The sequence below is a fragment of the Gracilinanus agilis genome, chromosome 3, assembly GCF_016433145.1.
Source record: "Gracilinanus agilis isolate LMUSP501 chromosome 3, AgileGrace, whole genome shotgun sequence".
In the NCBI taxonomy this organism is placed as follows: Eukaryota; Metazoa; Chordata; class Mammalia; order Didelphimorphia; family Didelphidae; genus Gracilinanus; species Gracilinanus agilis.
The window spans coordinates 406,840,168-406,856,811 of record NC_058132.1 but is presented as its reverse complement, the minus strand read 5'-3'; the positions used below and the strand labels follow the sequence as shown (position 1 = coordinate 406,856,811).

At 36.8% G+C, this 16,644-nt stretch overlaps 1 protein-coding gene across 1 annotated transcript in view; it reads right to left on the bottom strand.

Annotated features, from left to right (window-relative positions):
* DNMT3L (DNA methyltransferase 3 like) overlaps window positions 1-8,641 on the bottom strand; it is a 44,636-nt gene extending 35,995 nt beyond the window's left edge. Inside the window, exons 1-7 of the mRNA XM_044669225.1 lie at window positions 8,629-8,641; window positions 8,153-8,290; window positions 7,091-7,180; window positions 6,488-6,532; window positions 3,933-4,012; window positions 3,703-3,815; window positions 1,401-1,575 (exon numbers count right to left, since the gene is read on the bottom strand). Coding sequence (XP_044525160.1) covers window positions 1,401-1,575; window positions 3,703-3,815; window positions 3,933-4,012; window positions 6,488-6,532; window positions 7,091-7,180; window positions 8,153-8,290; window positions 8,629-8,641 — 654 coding nt within the window. The remainder of the gene's footprint in view (window positions 1-1,400; window positions 1,576-3,702; window positions 3,816-3,932; window positions 4,013-6,487; window positions 6,533-7,090; window positions 7,181-8,152; window positions 8,291-8,628) is intronic.
* Between the last annotated feature and the right edge of the window lie 8,003 nt (window positions 8,642-16,644).

Below are 16,644 nucleotides of genomic sequence, written 5' to 3'. Positions count from 1 at the left end.
CTCCAGGCAGCTTTGAAACATTAGAAAGTGCTGATCTCCACTATTAAGGAATGGTCATTCCCTGACATTGTGGGAGATGGAGGGTTGTCATTCAATCATATCCAACTCTTTGTGGCCCCAATTGAGGTTTTCTTGGCAAAGATACTAGACTGGTTTGCCACTTCCTTCTCTAGCTCATTTTATAGATGAGGAAACTGAGACCAACAGGATTAAGTGAGTCCCTGGGTCACACAGCTCATACATGTCTGAGGCCAAATTTGAACTTAGGAAATTGAGTTTTTCACACTTCAGGCTTGGCATTTTATCCATTGTGCCACCCGGCTGCCCACCTCTGAAGTTACCTATGAAACAGCGCCATGCAGTAAACAAGTAAAAGAATGAATGAGTTAATAAATAGACAGAAATATCACTCTTGATTCATATTGACTTTTCAGTCTACTGAAACCTCCACACATTTTTCAGAGAAAATACAGTCTAGCCATTCCTCATTTCGTGAAGTTGATTTTCATGGGACCTGGGTTCAAATATGACCTCAGACATTTCCTAATTATTTGACCCTTGGCAAGTCACTTAAACCCCAATTGCCTAGCTCTTATTGCTTTTTTGACTTTGAACTGATTGACATGGTATCATTCTAAGACCGAAGATAAAAATGTGGGCTTAAAGAAGATACTGTACTTAATTGGAAGTCCCAAAGAATGGAAACAGCATAATGAATTAAGATCAGGCAAAACTCCCAAATTATGTTGCAATTGAAACTATTGTTGCTTCCCTAATTATTTCTTCAAAGAACCTGTTAGTCAAACATAAAAAGTCTAACTTTTTTTCATTTTTGTCAGTTATTTCCACCCTTCCTCTGAGTCAAAGGAAGACTAAATTTAGAAGCATATTAAGAACTCTCCTCCATTGTCTTAGAAAAGTCTGTTTTCTGAGAATCTGCTTGGATTCTGCTTTAGGAATGAAGCAGATCACAGTGACAGCGATACCTGGTAAAAGCCCAGTGGATTAGTCTTTGCTTCCACCTGCTGGAATTTAAGAACAACAAAAGATAAATTTCTGTCTTTCCAACAAGTACTTTTTCCCATTTGTTTGGAAGTTCCTACTCATCAGGGTTGTAAAGGAAAAAAAAATTGTAGAAATCTTAAGTATTAAGTTAAAATTATTAACTATTAAAATTCCATTTTGTATTTTATTAATAATACTACCATATAATGGAACCTCACGAAGAAGTAGAAAAGAGAAAGATGGGAAAGGAAAAGAAAGAAAATGTATTTAAAAAATTAAAAATATAATATTTACTAAATGGATTCAGAGAGCAAGAAGAGCGAGCTACATTTTAGGTCTATCAATCTTAATAAAAATCTCTTCTATTCAATCTATTGATTTTTAAAGTTCCTTACAGACTCTCGATCATAGAAATCCTTTAGGTGTTCTCGCCACTTCCTCCTCTTCTTTAGAAGCCCATTTTCCGAGATCAAAGGTAGACATAAGAAACATATCCAGTTACTCATTGCTTGAAATTTTGCTGAACTTCCAGGATTTACAAGGGCATCTATACATTCAAAACAGTAGCACCTACAAAACAAAAAACATAGTTGTTAGAGTTTGCCCATTGATACTTAGAAATACTTCCATGACTGATTGACTCTTTATCCTTGCTCTTCTCTGCATGACAAAAATCACATGCAGAATTGCACATGAAGGGCTCCTTAAAAAAGGATAAATTTTGAGCAATTGTTTTTTAATAAGAAGCTATTACAGTGGGGGCAGAAGTGGATATGAAGCTGTGGAAGGCAAAGAGGAGAGATCTAAACAATTTGTAAGTAATATTAGGGCACAGAACTAAAAACAATTGTTTTTATTAGAAGGTATATTTGTTTTTTAGAATTATTTTGTTAGAAGGTATATTTGATCAGGCTTCCAAATCACCTGACTGTCAAAAAGTTCAGGATCTGTGCAGAGAATTAAAAAAAATCTTTACCTTCTGTAAATATCACTTCTAAGACAGAAGTGCTGCAAGGGCTAGGCAATTGGGTCACAACACTAGATAGTGTCTGAGGCCAGATTTGAGCCTAGGTCTTCCTGACTCTTGGCCTGGTGCTCTATCCACTGTGCTACCTAGCTGCCCCACTAATGTACTTTTGCTCATTAGTAACCCACTAAGGGATTGTGCCCAATCTGAATTTATATTGGGTAACCCCAATTTATAATTCCTGAATCTATTGTTTTTAATACTGAAGCAAGTAGATGGGTTGAGGGATCATATTTTATATTTCAAGTAAAATCAATAAATATTAATTGAGTACTCACTATTTGTTCAGCAATGAGCCAGGTTTTTTTTTTTGCTTGAAGAAGGATAGAGGGAATAATATTCCCTCCCTATCCCTATTATAAACCATCTGGGGAGACAAGAAACTAAACTCTGGAACAGTTAAATATGAAATTTGCAAACAACAGTTCAAGGCAATAGTGGAAGACACATCCTAAACAAGTATGATTAATTGCCAAATAGAGCATACGGACTCTTTTCACAAGAGTTAAAAGAAGAAAGAGAACTCTTAGGGCTAGAGCAGTTAAGGAAGGCTTTAAAGAAGAAGAAACTGAGTTGGATTTGAAGCAGCTTTTTGCTTTAGATAAATACTGGATGCCCCCCAAATCTTAGTGCAAATTTAAGCTTTTAACAATATAAAAGTGTACTAAGACTTTTGGTATGCCCTGTGTGTACTGAGTGTTCAGATGGGAGTAAAACCTTCAGAATCTAATAAAGAAAGGCATGGATATTGTTAAATATAAGGTAAATTTTGGCACAATAAATAAATCAATTTTGCTAAAACAGAAAAAGTCCAAGTAGAAGGTAATGTAGAGAGTAATGGGGATAATGTAGAGGGTAAATGGGAAATGGGTCTTGAAAGGTAGGTAGGGTAGGTGGAAAGCACTAAATGACAGGTTAAGAAGTCTGGGTTTTATTCTGAAGGCAATGAGGAATTTTTGAGGACTTTTTAGCAGAGATATGGTATAGTCAAAGAGGTATTTCAGGAAGATTAATCTGATAGTGATGTGTGGGATGAGAAGAGGAGATGATGGAGGTAGTAAACTTTCTGTTATACCACTCATAGTAACTAATACTTTATTCTGCAGACTGCCATAGATTTCTCAAGTTGGCTATGGCACTCTTTTTCATTTTTCTCTTCAGTCATATGATCAAAGATTTAGCGATGTAAGTGATCATAAAAGTCATCAAATAATAATCATCATCATTTAGTCCAATTCCATTCTGCAATCTCCATTTCACAGATGAGGAAACAGAAGGATGTGACTTACAGGAAACCACATGGTAAAAATGCTAAGATTCAAACCCAGCATCTGATTCCATATTCAACACTCTTTCCACTGTAGTAGGTGGAAATAAAATAGACTTTTTTTCCCTCAGCCAAAACATAAGAATGATATACTTAAATATTTAAAGAAAGTTTCTTATTTCTAAGATATTACACTAAATATTTGATATTGAAATGGACAACTTCCAAGGAAAGGATCTGGGGGAGCAGAAGCTAGAAGAAAAGAAAGAATGCTATCTATGTTTAGCTTCTGGGCAAGATGGGCAATTTTCTCACACTAGCAAGATCCTCTTGGCTTGGTCCATTTCAAGTAATGTAAGAACAGAACTCAGTCATTTTTTAGACTATATTTTCTTATTCTTACCTGTTACAATTGGGGTTTTCACATGTTAGCAATATCTCCCCTGAGCAGCAGATTGTACAGAAAGACTGATACCCATCTTCATCATATAAGAAGAATGACTCCAAGAAGTTGTCCTTGGGAAAGAATAACTCAGGTCAATTATGAAAATATTTTTGGTTCTCAAAAATGTAATCAATGCATATTCTATTAAATTTGTACTTCCTTTTGCCATAATTATCATGTCTGCTTACCTTACATGGAAAACACATTCCTCCATCAAATAAGGGATGTTGTGTATGAATCTGGAGACTTCCACAACATATGCAGATGTCTAAAATAGACATTTAATATGTTTAAAATATAATGTGTACATACAATGACATTCCTCTGCCATCCTTATTTTTTATTTTTATTTTTTGGGTTTTACATGTATCATTGTTCAAAACCTGTTTCCATTTTATTAATATGGAGTGATAATATGGAGCAATAGAGTGATCCCCAATAGAGTAGGGATATTTAAAGTCAATATCCCCAATTATATCCCCTTTGAACCATGTGATCAGTCATATGTTTTTCTTCTGCTTTTCTACTCCCAAAGTTCTTTCTCTGGATGTGGATAGAATTCTTTCTCATAAATCCCTTAGAATTGTCCTGGATCATTGCATTGCTGCTAGTAGAGAAGTCCATTATGTTCAATTGTGCCATAATGTATGGGTCTCTGTGTATAATGTTCCTCTGATTCTGCTCTTTTCGCTCTGCATCAATTCCTGGAAGTCTTTCCAGTTCACATAGAAATCCTCTAGTTCATTATTCCTTTAAGCACAATAGTATTCCATCACCATCATATACCACAATTTGTTCAGCCATTCCCCAATTGATGGACACCCCCTCATTTTCCAATTTTTTGCCACCACAAAGAGTGTGGCTATAAATATTTTTGTACAGGTATTTTTCCTTATTATTTCTTTGGGGTACAAACCTAGCAGTGGCATGGCTGGATCAAAGGGCAGTTAGTCTTTTAAAGCTCTTTGTACATAATTCCAAATTGTCTTCCAGAATGGTTGGATCAATTCACAACTCCACCAGCAATGCGTTAGTGTTCCAATTTTGCCACATCCCCTCCAACATTTATCCTTTTCCTTTGCTGCCATATTGACCAGTCTGCTAGGTGTAAGGTGGCACTTCAGAGTTGTTTTAATTTGTAATTCTCTAATTATGAGAGATTTGGGACACTTTTTCATATGCTTATTGATAGTTTTGATCGCCTTATCTGAAAACTGCCTGTTCATGTCCCTTGCCCATTTATCAGTTGGGGGATGCTCTGCCATCCTTATTGAATTTAGCATTCTTTTCTATATTATCAAAGCATTTACTTCTTTAGAAGTTAAAAATCTGGTAGTATTGTTCCATAATAATTTTATATTTGGATAATCATTACATAAAAAAGAGAAGAAATAGCCTTACTTGATCACAAATTATTTTATTTACATTTCCAAAATATTGATTCTGCAATCCAAAAAGCAACAGTGTGATATTATGAGAAGAATTCTTGATAATAACTCTAGAAAAAGAGCTGCCTCTGCCACTGAATTACTGGATTCCATTTCTTTCTCTTATCCTTCTCTATATAATGAAAGAATTGACCTCTAAATTTCCTTCCATTTCTAATGACCCATGATTCTTGTATTTCTCTTGTCTCCTTTTTGCAAAGTATTATGGCAAGTTGTTCTTTCCTCCTTTTGTATTGTTTTAATTAAAAACAGTTATCCACTCTCCCTCCCACCCCAGCTAATCAAAACATAATGTTAAAAATATACTTGCTTGAAAATCCTGGGAAGTCCTATATGAAGTGATGCAAAGTGAGGTGAACAGAACCAGAAGAACAATCTACACAACAACAGCAAAGTTGTAAAGATAACCAACTGTGAAAGCCTTAATAATTTGATCAATACAATGAAACACCCTGATTCCAAAGGACTCATGTTATAAAATGCTATCTATTTTCAGATGCTCAGAACAGATTGAAACATATTTTTTCTCTTTATTTTCCTTGCTCTTTTTTTTTTTTTTTGGACATGGCTAAGGTGTAAACATATTTTGCAAGACTTTATATGTACAATGAGTATTGTATTTCTTGTCATCTTAAAGAGGAAGAAGAGGTGAAGGGAGAGAGAAAATCTGAAATTGAAAACAAAAACAAAATTAAGTAAAATATATAACATACAATATATTTGTTGTTGTTGCAGTTGTTTTATTCATGTCCAATTCTTTATGAACCCATATGGGTTTTTTCTGGCAAAGATACTACTGTAGTTTGTCATTTCCTTCTCCAACTAATTTTAAAGATGAGTAACTGAGGTAAACAGGGTTAGGTGACTTGTCCAGGGTCACACAACTAGTACGTGTCTAAGGCCATATTTGAATTCAAGACGAGGCCCCACACTCTATCCACTGCACCACCTACTTGTTCCTATTATATCAACATGTCTGTAGATATAGATATAAGCATAAATCTTGCTTCACTTCATAGTAATTATGGTACCATTGGATCATAGAGCTAGAAGGTATCACATAATCTAATCCTCTCATTTTATAGATGTGAAAACTGAGACTTTAAAAAGGTTAAAGGACTTATTCACACAGGGAGTGACCAAACCAGGATTTGAAACTAGGTCTTTTTATTCCTAATACAGCACTCCATGCACTATACTACACTACTTATGCTTTGCAGAATGTGGATGGTGAGTTATCATAATTGTGGATTATGATAGTCTATTAATTGTGTTGAAGATTTGGGAAAACTTACCTTCTATATTTCTCTGGTTAACCATGACTTCATATGCAATAAGACCTGGAAGAAAACACAGGTGATGGAAATCTGTTCCTCCCCATCTTAATTTTTTCACAAGCTGCTAAAACATTTACATTAAAAATTTCTCATGTCTCTGAAGATGAAATAGATGTATATTTGTATATGTGTGCATGTATCCATCTATTCACAAAAAGAAACAGCATATTACAGCCATTTCCTCTTTTACTGTTTTAGGATATTAAATACTCAAATCTGAAATATTAAGCCTTTGTGCATTCTGTTTCTGTTTCGTTTCATTTTTATAACCCTTATCTTCTGTCTTAGAATCACTACTAAGTACTGATTCCCAGGCAGAAGAGCCATAAAGGCTAGAAGGTTGGGATTAAGTGATTTGCCCAGGGTCATAGAGCTAAGAAGTTATTTGAGTCCATATTTGAACCCAGGACCTCTTGATCCAGGCCTGGATCTCTACCCACTGAGCCAGCTAGTTTCCCCCTCTGCTCCTGTTTTTGGTGACTGGAGATGTTCATATAATCCAGGCCCTAGGACTAAAGGTCTTCAAAGAATTCCATGATAGGGACTTTTTCAAAGTCAAACCTTTGCTGGGTCTTGGTGATGAGCCAAATGACTCTTCACTAGAATCCAGTGAAATCACCTCAGAGCTTCTTTCTTCTTCAAGTTCTATGACTGTGACAAGAAATGGAAATGAACCAAGAGAATACAAATTCACAATAAGAATCAAGTACTTGACAACTATTTGTTCCTAAAAAATCTATTTTCCTCCTAAATCTAGTGAGTCAAAAGTGTGGATTTTGGCTCTCTTTCTGTCATTACTGCTTGAACAAATTACTCAACCTCTTCCATTAACCTCATTTCTCCATCTGTGACATGGTGCTTTAGTTTTACCTCCTTTCACACAGGGATGGATAGGTGAGAACAGAAGAAGGCAGTGAATCTGAAAGTGGTTTCAACTCTTTGACAGGGAGAAAAAAAGCTTGGTGTAAGCAATGTCACATCAATTACTATTGACATATTTTGTGACACTTTTTCCCATGTCTTTTCATAATGTCAGAAAAAAGAATTCACATACTTTTTCTATAACTAAGGTGGAGATTGCAGAACATTTCATAATATCTAACATACATGTACTATCTAATAGAATATCATAATATCTAAGATAAAAAATCCTAAACCTTTGGAATCCAAGTTTTCTCATTAAGATCATTGTGAAGAAAAGTGCTTAGCAAACCTGAAAGGAATATGTAAATATGTGCTATTAGCATGAAATACATATTACATCATATAAACAATGTTATATCATATGTTTGAAATATAAGAGTTCATTCACATATGAAATATAGAATTAATATGAAATAGAAACTTCGTATGTATGAAATATATAATATACATTTCATGCTAATAGCACATATTTTATATATCACATATACATATATATTCACATATGCCATGTACATTATATATGTATTACATAATACATCATATATAATAAATGTATAATTAGATTTCCATGCAGCTTCTCTCTGCTCCCTTCTCTAAAGTGCCCTCCCATTGTCTTAATGAGATTCAGTCAAATTTCCTTTGCAATTCTGATATGAAAGGCTACAGAAACAAGAGACAAGCCCCCTTCAATTTTCTTACCTATTTCACACTGTTGCCCATCCTCCTCCAGATGCTCCCCCACATCTGTCTCTGACTCCACTAGGATCACGTCACTCAGCGTTTCTGGGGGGGAGTGGGCCATGCTTTTAAGGGTATGTCTCTCTAGTCTCTGCAACCCTAAAATCTTGGGAGAAGTGGGTATGCCCTTATAACAATGAGATAAAAGAAGGGAATGGGGGAGGGATGAGAGAGGTTTAATGGGGTAAAGTGGTCATAAAAAAAAAAAAGAGTGCCGGACCTATGGGAAAAGGGGTGTGGTCGGCTGCTCAGAAGCAGGGTCCGCCTGTGCTTCAGGCGAGGAAGATTTTGGGCTCAGGAAGTTTATAGCTTGAGGCTTACTTTAAATGGCTATTTTAGCAGGGAACAGAATGAAAACAGCATCAAATTTGGTTGGATTAATTCCTTGATGTTTCTGTCTCTCTTCTTTCCATCTCCCTTCTTTCCCTCCCACTTACTGTCTGCTGCCATCCTAAGGGAAAGGTGGAGAAATGAGGACTTGAAAATACAATTAGGTTGTGTTGAAATTTGTTTACTGAGACTGTTTTTTCTTGATAATGATTGATGTAGGCCAGATATGTCCTAGCCCTGCCCCTTTTCTTCACTCTTCACTCCCTTCCCTCCTTTATCTAAAATATGCCATATCTGAAACCTTCCAGGCTAGAGATGTCCAATTTCTTGCTATAATAATAATAGCAACCTTAAAAAATAAAAATAAAATAAAACAATAGCAACTTAAATCATTTTATAACATTTTAATTGGCTAACATTGTTGAAGTAACCCAACCCCCTGGTGGCCCAATATATTGGAAAGTAAGGAGAAAATAATTAATAAATCATGGAAGAACATGGTAAAGCAGACAATCCCATCCCCTGCTGTAACAACTATTTGTCCTTGGATTTGAGACATCACAGCTTTATCTAAAAGGACTTCTTTCACAACTGTAAAAGTATTTGGTTACTTTCCCTTGTATCATGTCTACTCACAGAGAATGTCTTCTCATTCTGATAAATTCCTGTCAGCTGCATGGCAAATATTTATCCAGAAACCCTCCTCACACTTTTCCTTTTGTTGATTCTCCTTTGCTTTAGCCGTTTTCCTTGAAAGATTCTACTTGTCTACAAGAAAGTACTTATCTAACAGAATGCTGTTAATTGGCTGTGTTTTATCAGCAGCCCCCAAAATTTTGTACCCTAAAAAGCTAAAGTTGTTATTAACAATCTTTCTTAGAATTCTAATGTATTTCTTTGCTGTCGATTTGGCCTTCTATCTTTGATCCATGGCCATTGGATATGCCTCTCCCAAGAAGTCCTGTTCCTCTTGGTGAAGAGAATCCCTAACACTAGCAACTCCCTGGTTCTGCATAGAATCCCCTCCTTTCCTCCCTTCTTATAAAATACCTAGAGTTTCAGGGAACAGAGGTGGATCTAGGAGTCCTAGCAAAAGCTTAGTTTAATTACATATCTAGTCTTAGGAGAGCCTCTTATAAGACCATTATTGACTCCCTATTCTTTCAATGACTTTTTTTTAAAACCCTTATCAATACTATGTATTGGCTCCAAGGCAGAAGAGTGGTAAGGGTAGGCAATGGGGGTCAAGTGACTTGCCCAGGGTCACACAGCTGGGAAGTGTCTGAGGTCAGATTTGAACCTAGGACCTCTGTGGGAAGCCGTTCGATGTATTAAAGCCATTGGAGAAATAGGATCAAATTTAGGGCCTGTTATCTGGATTCCCTACGTGACCAATCCAGTCTGAGGCAGTCTTTGTGTTTGGTCCTGGTCACCTGAGCCCCAAAAAGCTCTGGTACCAGCAGGTAGGTTAATCCAAAATCAACTTGATCCCTCCAAGAGGCTATTAGGAGTTATTTAGAGAAACAGAGTCTGTAACAGATATTTTATCTGGATCCCATTACAAAATCATCGGCAAGTAAAACTGTGTGTATGATTTTTCTGCACTGCATGTCAGGACAGACAGAATGGGCCATCTAAGATAAAAATCTGAGGCTCCTCTTTTGACTCAGTTTTTGATCCCCACCTTTCTTAGAATTCTTATTGGAGAGCTTTGAAGTGGCAGACCAGCATCTACTGAGTTGATGATTCCCTTCCTTGATAATTGAGAAACCTAAATCCTAACAAATGTTACTTAGATAAGATTGCATATTCAAATTGGAACTGGCGTCTTTAGTCTGAACTTCATTTGACCAAATGCAGATTTCAATTGGTGAGCATCTCCATGGGGTATTTCCTCTCCCAGAATTATCCCCTACTAAGTTGGTGGTTGAAGTTTGACCATTTGTCTTTGCACCTTTATTCTTTAGACTTCAATGGATTATGTGTGATTTATTACCCCCTTACAACGGTGACTCTTTTTGTGTTCTTTGTTTGAAATCAGTATATAATAAACTCCCAAGCCCGCAGAATTCAGAACAGCATGGGCTAACCACTAGTCTGGTTGTTCTCATTTTCTTTTTCCTGTCTTATCAATCCGACGCCGTAAACGCCACTCAGAACCCTCATTTTTTGCATGTAGACGCTGGCTCTCTATAGACCTCCTGTCTCTAGGCCTGGCTCTCAATCCACTGAGCTACCCAGCTGCCCCCTCTTTCAATGACTTTTTGATGATTATGCTTGAGTCTTCATCACCAGATGTTTCCTGTGGGAGCAGCATAAGAAGATCAGGGGCTTCCATGCCCAATGCATCCCAAGACATAAAACTTCTGGGTAGTTAGGAAGTCAGGGGTTTTCCATACAGCAAGGCTGTGGAAACAAGCCCAGTGCACCCCAGATTGCAAGGTCTCTGGGTAGCCATTAACTTAGAAACAGTAAGACATGTAGTCTGCTCCCCAACATGAGAAAAGCAAACATTTCCCTCTCCCCAAAACACTAGATGTCCTGCCAAGAAAATAATAAGCAAGAGTACTGTAAGAAGAACATAAAATATTCTATACAAAACTGGTTCATACATTGACATGTTGAATTTGGCATGGGCATTGTACCCCCCGAAACTCAAGCAAATTATTAGCAGGGAAATTCCTTTGCTCCCTCAAGCCTTCCTGACTCCCAACTCAGAACATCTGACCCTAAGAGGATTATGCTCCTTTGATTGTCCCACTGACTTGAGATGGACAAAGAGAAACACCTCATCCATTTGTCCTCCAAATCAGGAGGACCACCTCCATGCCTTCTGGCACACCTCCCCCAACCCCATGATCCAGAGTCATGTCCTCAATGTAGTAAAGAATATAAAAACCCCAGAATTGAGGCATTCTGGGAGCAACCCTCCAGGTTGTTCCACTCATGCTGTCTTGCTGGCCAAAATTCAACATTACTAATAAATCTCTCTTTTACTTTTAAGCTAAGTTTTGGAGTCTTGCATTCTTGCAAAATGCAACCTTCCCAAACCCCAGGGGTTCACATAAGCCCCCCTACAACAAATTGACTTTGCCTATGATTTATTGCCCTATAGAAAACACTGCTTAGAGCCACTAAAGCAATCTACATCCATTGCTAATCATTGTTCCTGCAAAAGGCTTACCTAATTTCTTGGCCTATATCATTTCCCCTATAGATTGTGCACCCCAAATCAATAAACTGTCACTGCCTAGCCCTCCTGAGTCTGTCTGCATTCTTACCTCTCAGGACCCCCAACCAGGTGGTCCCCGTGGGCCTAACAACTGGTTTCTAAACAGATTCTGACCCCCAGAGGATTGAGGACCCTTCATTGAGGGATTACAGGTAAGACAAAATCTTCCCCCAGTACCAGGGGAAAAATTGGAAAAGTAAAAAGGACTAATCAGGAGTCCAGCTGTTATAGGGGTGCAAATTGCTGAACCCCTGGGTTCGGGAAGGAAACCATTCTCAAGAATGAAAGGACTCCAGGCTTAGCTTAAAAGTAAAAAGAAAGATTTATTAGTAAGATAGGATTAATGGCCAGCAAGACAGCATGAGTGGAGCAGCCATGGGGGGCTCCCCCTGAATCCCTCAATCCTGGGGATTATGTACTTTTACAATTGTGGGGACGTGATGCTGTGTCATGATGAGGATGTGATTCTAGAGTGGTAAACACTCAGGTATTCGGTGGGGGGGGTGTTGGTCATCTGATCGGGGTCTGCCTGGAGACATAGGGGGTGACCCTTATAGTTTCGGGGACAGATGGATGTCTGAGATATACAATTTGTTATGGAGGAGGTGTATCTCTTTGTCTATCTCAAAGGAATTCCAAGGACAATAGTCTTCGCCTCTGGAGTCATGAGGGCAGGAAGGGGGAAGGGAATTCCCCTGTTCACAGCCTGAGTTAAGGGGTACAGGGTCCCTGCCATCTCTGCACAATGCTCATGTCACAGCCAAGAAGGTTTAACAGCCAGGCAGGCTCACTAGGTCAGAAGGACTCATAGTAAATAGAAATAGAACATGGGACAAGCTAAATCAAAAGAAAGATTTGCTCTGGAAGTTTTTGGAATCTAAGCTACAAGCAAAAGGCACAAAAGTTAACAATGCCCCATTACAGAAATTGCTTGAAAATGTCATAGAAACTTGGGAAGAAGTCATGGAAGCCTTGGAAGAAGTGGGAGAGAAGATGAAAGTGATGAGGGACTATTTAGATCCCAACTATAAATTAGACCCCAACCATAAACTCCCAAACTCCAGCAGAATAACCCGGCTCTACAGAAAACTTTCTGGGAAATCCTCCAAGAAAAACAGAATCAATGTAGCATAGAATCACTTCTCTCAGAACCAAAGGTAAAATCACCAGGAAAGACAACCAATTGTCCTCCTCCTTCTGCTGCCCCTTTCCCTGATAAAATGTCTATGAGGTTCCCATTACAATTAACCATAGAGAAAAATCAGGTCACAAATGATGAAATGCTATAATATTTCTCTTTCCCAGGAGTAGAGCAGCCTGTGGAGACCCTTTCCAATAACATTCTCCTCCTGAAAGACTGGAAAAGGATAGCTAAAGCTTGTCTATCAGGAGAAGAATATTTGTTGTGGAAGTCTGTCTATGAGTATGAAGCAAAGATTCAGGCAGAAAACAATAGGAATGCTCAGCTTGCAATTACCTATGACATGCTTACCGGGCAAGGAGCTTACGTTGCAGTTCAAAATCAGTTGGCTTATAATTCACTAGCATATCAGCAAATTAAAGTCATTGCATTGCAAGCTTGGTGTAGACTTCCCATCACCAGTAAGACCCAGGAGCTAAGCAAGATCAGACAAAGACCAGAGGAACCTTTTTTAGAATTTGTTTCCCAACTAAAGCAAACAATCTTTAGAATTATTCAGGACCCCGTAGCAGAAAAACTTTTAGTCAGACAACTTATCTTTGAACATGCTAATTCATTTTGTAAGGCAGCCATCCAATGATACTTAGATAAAGCCTCCTTAGATGAGTATATAAAGCTTTGTGGGGACATAGGACCCTCACATATTCAGGGCGTAGCATTTGCCTTGGCAATACAAAAGATTGGCCTACTTCCAAAAAAGCAAAAAGGACTCTTGGATTTGTTTAAATATACAGAACAAGGCTCTCTCCCAGTCCATTTGCTGGTGCCGTTTTCTTGGATACCACTGGTTAAATCAGTGTAAATCAATGACTGACAGAATGGGACAGGTCCTTCCTTCTAAGGGCTGACCACAGCCCCATCTAATGATACAGGTAGCTCCCCCTCAGATGACTTTCCCCCAACAGGAAGAAAAAAACTATAAGAGATTTCTCCCAAGCTGCCTCAAGCAGCACCAGCCTTGATTTGAAAACCATCCCACTGTGGATGACTTATGGAGCTACCAGAAAAAACTTCAGCTTCCCCCCCTGATGGGACTTGTGTTAAATGTTTGTCCCATAAATCTGTGATGTCTGTGTCATGAATCTATGTTATATGTAGTCTGTATGTGTGCACTGGGAGGGTTAATTTTGGGGAAAATAAAAGAAGTCCTTTGCACCTTCCTCACAACACATCTTGCTACCTCTATTTCTCTCCTTTGTTATCCCAGGAAAAATGAAGGAGACAAACCAGGGACTGTTTGAGAGATTCAGAAACAACATTGTAAAACCTTTTGAGTCTCCTAAAACTCAACAAAATTTAATTGATTGAATAAAAAGAAATCTTACTCTATGCTCTCATTAAAGTAAGACTTAAATAAACTAATCTGCCAAACATTTCTCCTTCCGTTTCTCACTGGCCATGAGAGAAGGCATGTAGAAATCTAAAAGACAGAAAAAGGGACAAATTGATCCCACCATTGAATTCTATCAACAGATACTGAGAGATATATTTCATGAAAATCACTAAGAATTTTAGAATGCAATCTTAGGAAGCCAGCTAAACAACCCAAGAGTGAAAAAGCTTCTTTAAACAACTGTGAGTTCAACCTACCATTAATCATACTGATGTTAGTGAAAACTTAATTAAAAATTATTAAAACAATACAATTGGCTTACATTTCAAAATTAGATCCTTTTAGATAAAGACTGGTTCATGAGAAAATCATATGCCGAGAGTGAGTCATCTATGCCACCCCAGTTCAGCAGGAAGTAGTTTTGAGAAGCCAAAAAACATAGCCCACTTTTCCCAAAACTCATGGCCCTTTCTCTACCCATTAGAATACATATTTGCTAAGGATTTGAATAGATACTGATGGTACAATGTAAGTTCATTCATTGTGATATTTAGTCACTAGGTAAAAAATAGAATTTCAGCAAAATTCAGGAATGTACAAAACCTATAGTGAAAGAATTATCTATTAGGGCTTGCAATGTATAATGATTAAAGTTTTGAACTATTAGATTTACCAAAAATTCTTGCCAAACTGAATTTGAGAATTGTAAAAAATGAGTATAAAGTATATAAGAATCGAATATCAACCTATTAAAAGATGTGATGTAATATGAAGATTTTGTATGATCTAAATTTTGGGTAGACATGTGAACATGTAAAATTGTTACTTTAAAATATACACTATTATATTAAGCAATAAATAAAATATAATAAACATTAAGCTTTCAAAAATTGGAAATTTAAAAATAATATATGCATTAAGAATTTGGTATATTATAAATTGGGAATTTAAGCAGCATTGTACTTGATTGGGAAACAAAAGTTACTTTAAAAGTATGTGCAATGTATGAGAAAAACTTCATAACCTAAGGACTAACATGTGATTTGATAAAGTGTAATTTTGTGTAAGAACAAAGTACATAGAATGGCCACTCGTAAAGTGAAACACTGACTCAGAGAGGTATAGTGACCACGCAACTGTCCAATTGCTTAAGAAACTTGTGCAAACTCAAATTCTGTAAAGTGCAAAAATGAATACAAAGTTAATAGCAACTTTATAGCATCCATAATATTGTTCAAAAATGCATGCTTCCCTAATTCACCAAAATTGGCGTACGAATTTAAAATAAAAAAGGGGGAAACTGCAGATATTACTAATAAATGGTAAAAAATGTAAAACATCAAAAAGAATTGGTAAATTAAGAAATTGGTAATCTGTTATTGTGAAATGCCATTGAATATCAATATGCATTAAAATAAAAGTTATTAATGAGTAATTATGTATAAAAGTGAAGCATTTAAAAATATTTTGGGGTATCCATTTGAAAGCTCTGAAGCATTAAATCAATATTCATTGAGAGTAATTAATATCACGGTTAAAACATGCAAATTTTACAGGTACAAAAATATTGGATTTTTGACAAAATTGTTATATATTTAGTGTTACCAAAACATGTACATTATTCTATTAAAAACTGAAAATATGTGTTTAAATGTAAACTATGTGTAGAAGCAATTTATTAGAAATTGATCGTGTTTACTTGCAATGATATATGATTTGTATTGTAAACCAAAAGTTTAAGTTAAATTGGTTATGATGATGTACAAAAGATAATGTAAATTGGGAAGAATTGCCAGATAGTTTAAGCATTGTTTGTGAGCACTGAAACTTAGAAAAAACGGGAAAATTATTGGAAAAAAATTGATTATCATGACTTGTAAAATTAAAACTTTTCATTATGTATGTAAATTTTGGAAACTTTTCAACTCCAAGATACAGTTGGTAAGATTTGTTGTTTAAGGTAAAAACCACTGGACTTGCAACTAATATTGTTTTTGTGTTTTGAATTCAGGTATATTGTCTAATATATCATTAGACTGTATCTACCATTCAAAAGGAAAGGAAAGGGGGCAGCTGGGTAGCTCAGTGGAGGAGCAGCTGGATAGCTCAGTGGATTGAGAGTCAGACCTAGAGATGGGAGGTCCTAGGCTCAAATGTGACCTCAAACATGTCCCAGCTGTGTGACCCTGGGCAAGTCACTTGAACCCCATTGCCTACCCTTACCACTCTTCAGCCTTGGAGCCAATACACAATATTGACTCCAAGATGGAAGGTAAGGGTTTAAAAAAAAAAAAAAAAAAAAAAAAAAAAAAGGAAAGGACAACTCCAACTCTTACCTGAAGTCAAACAGTGTTATA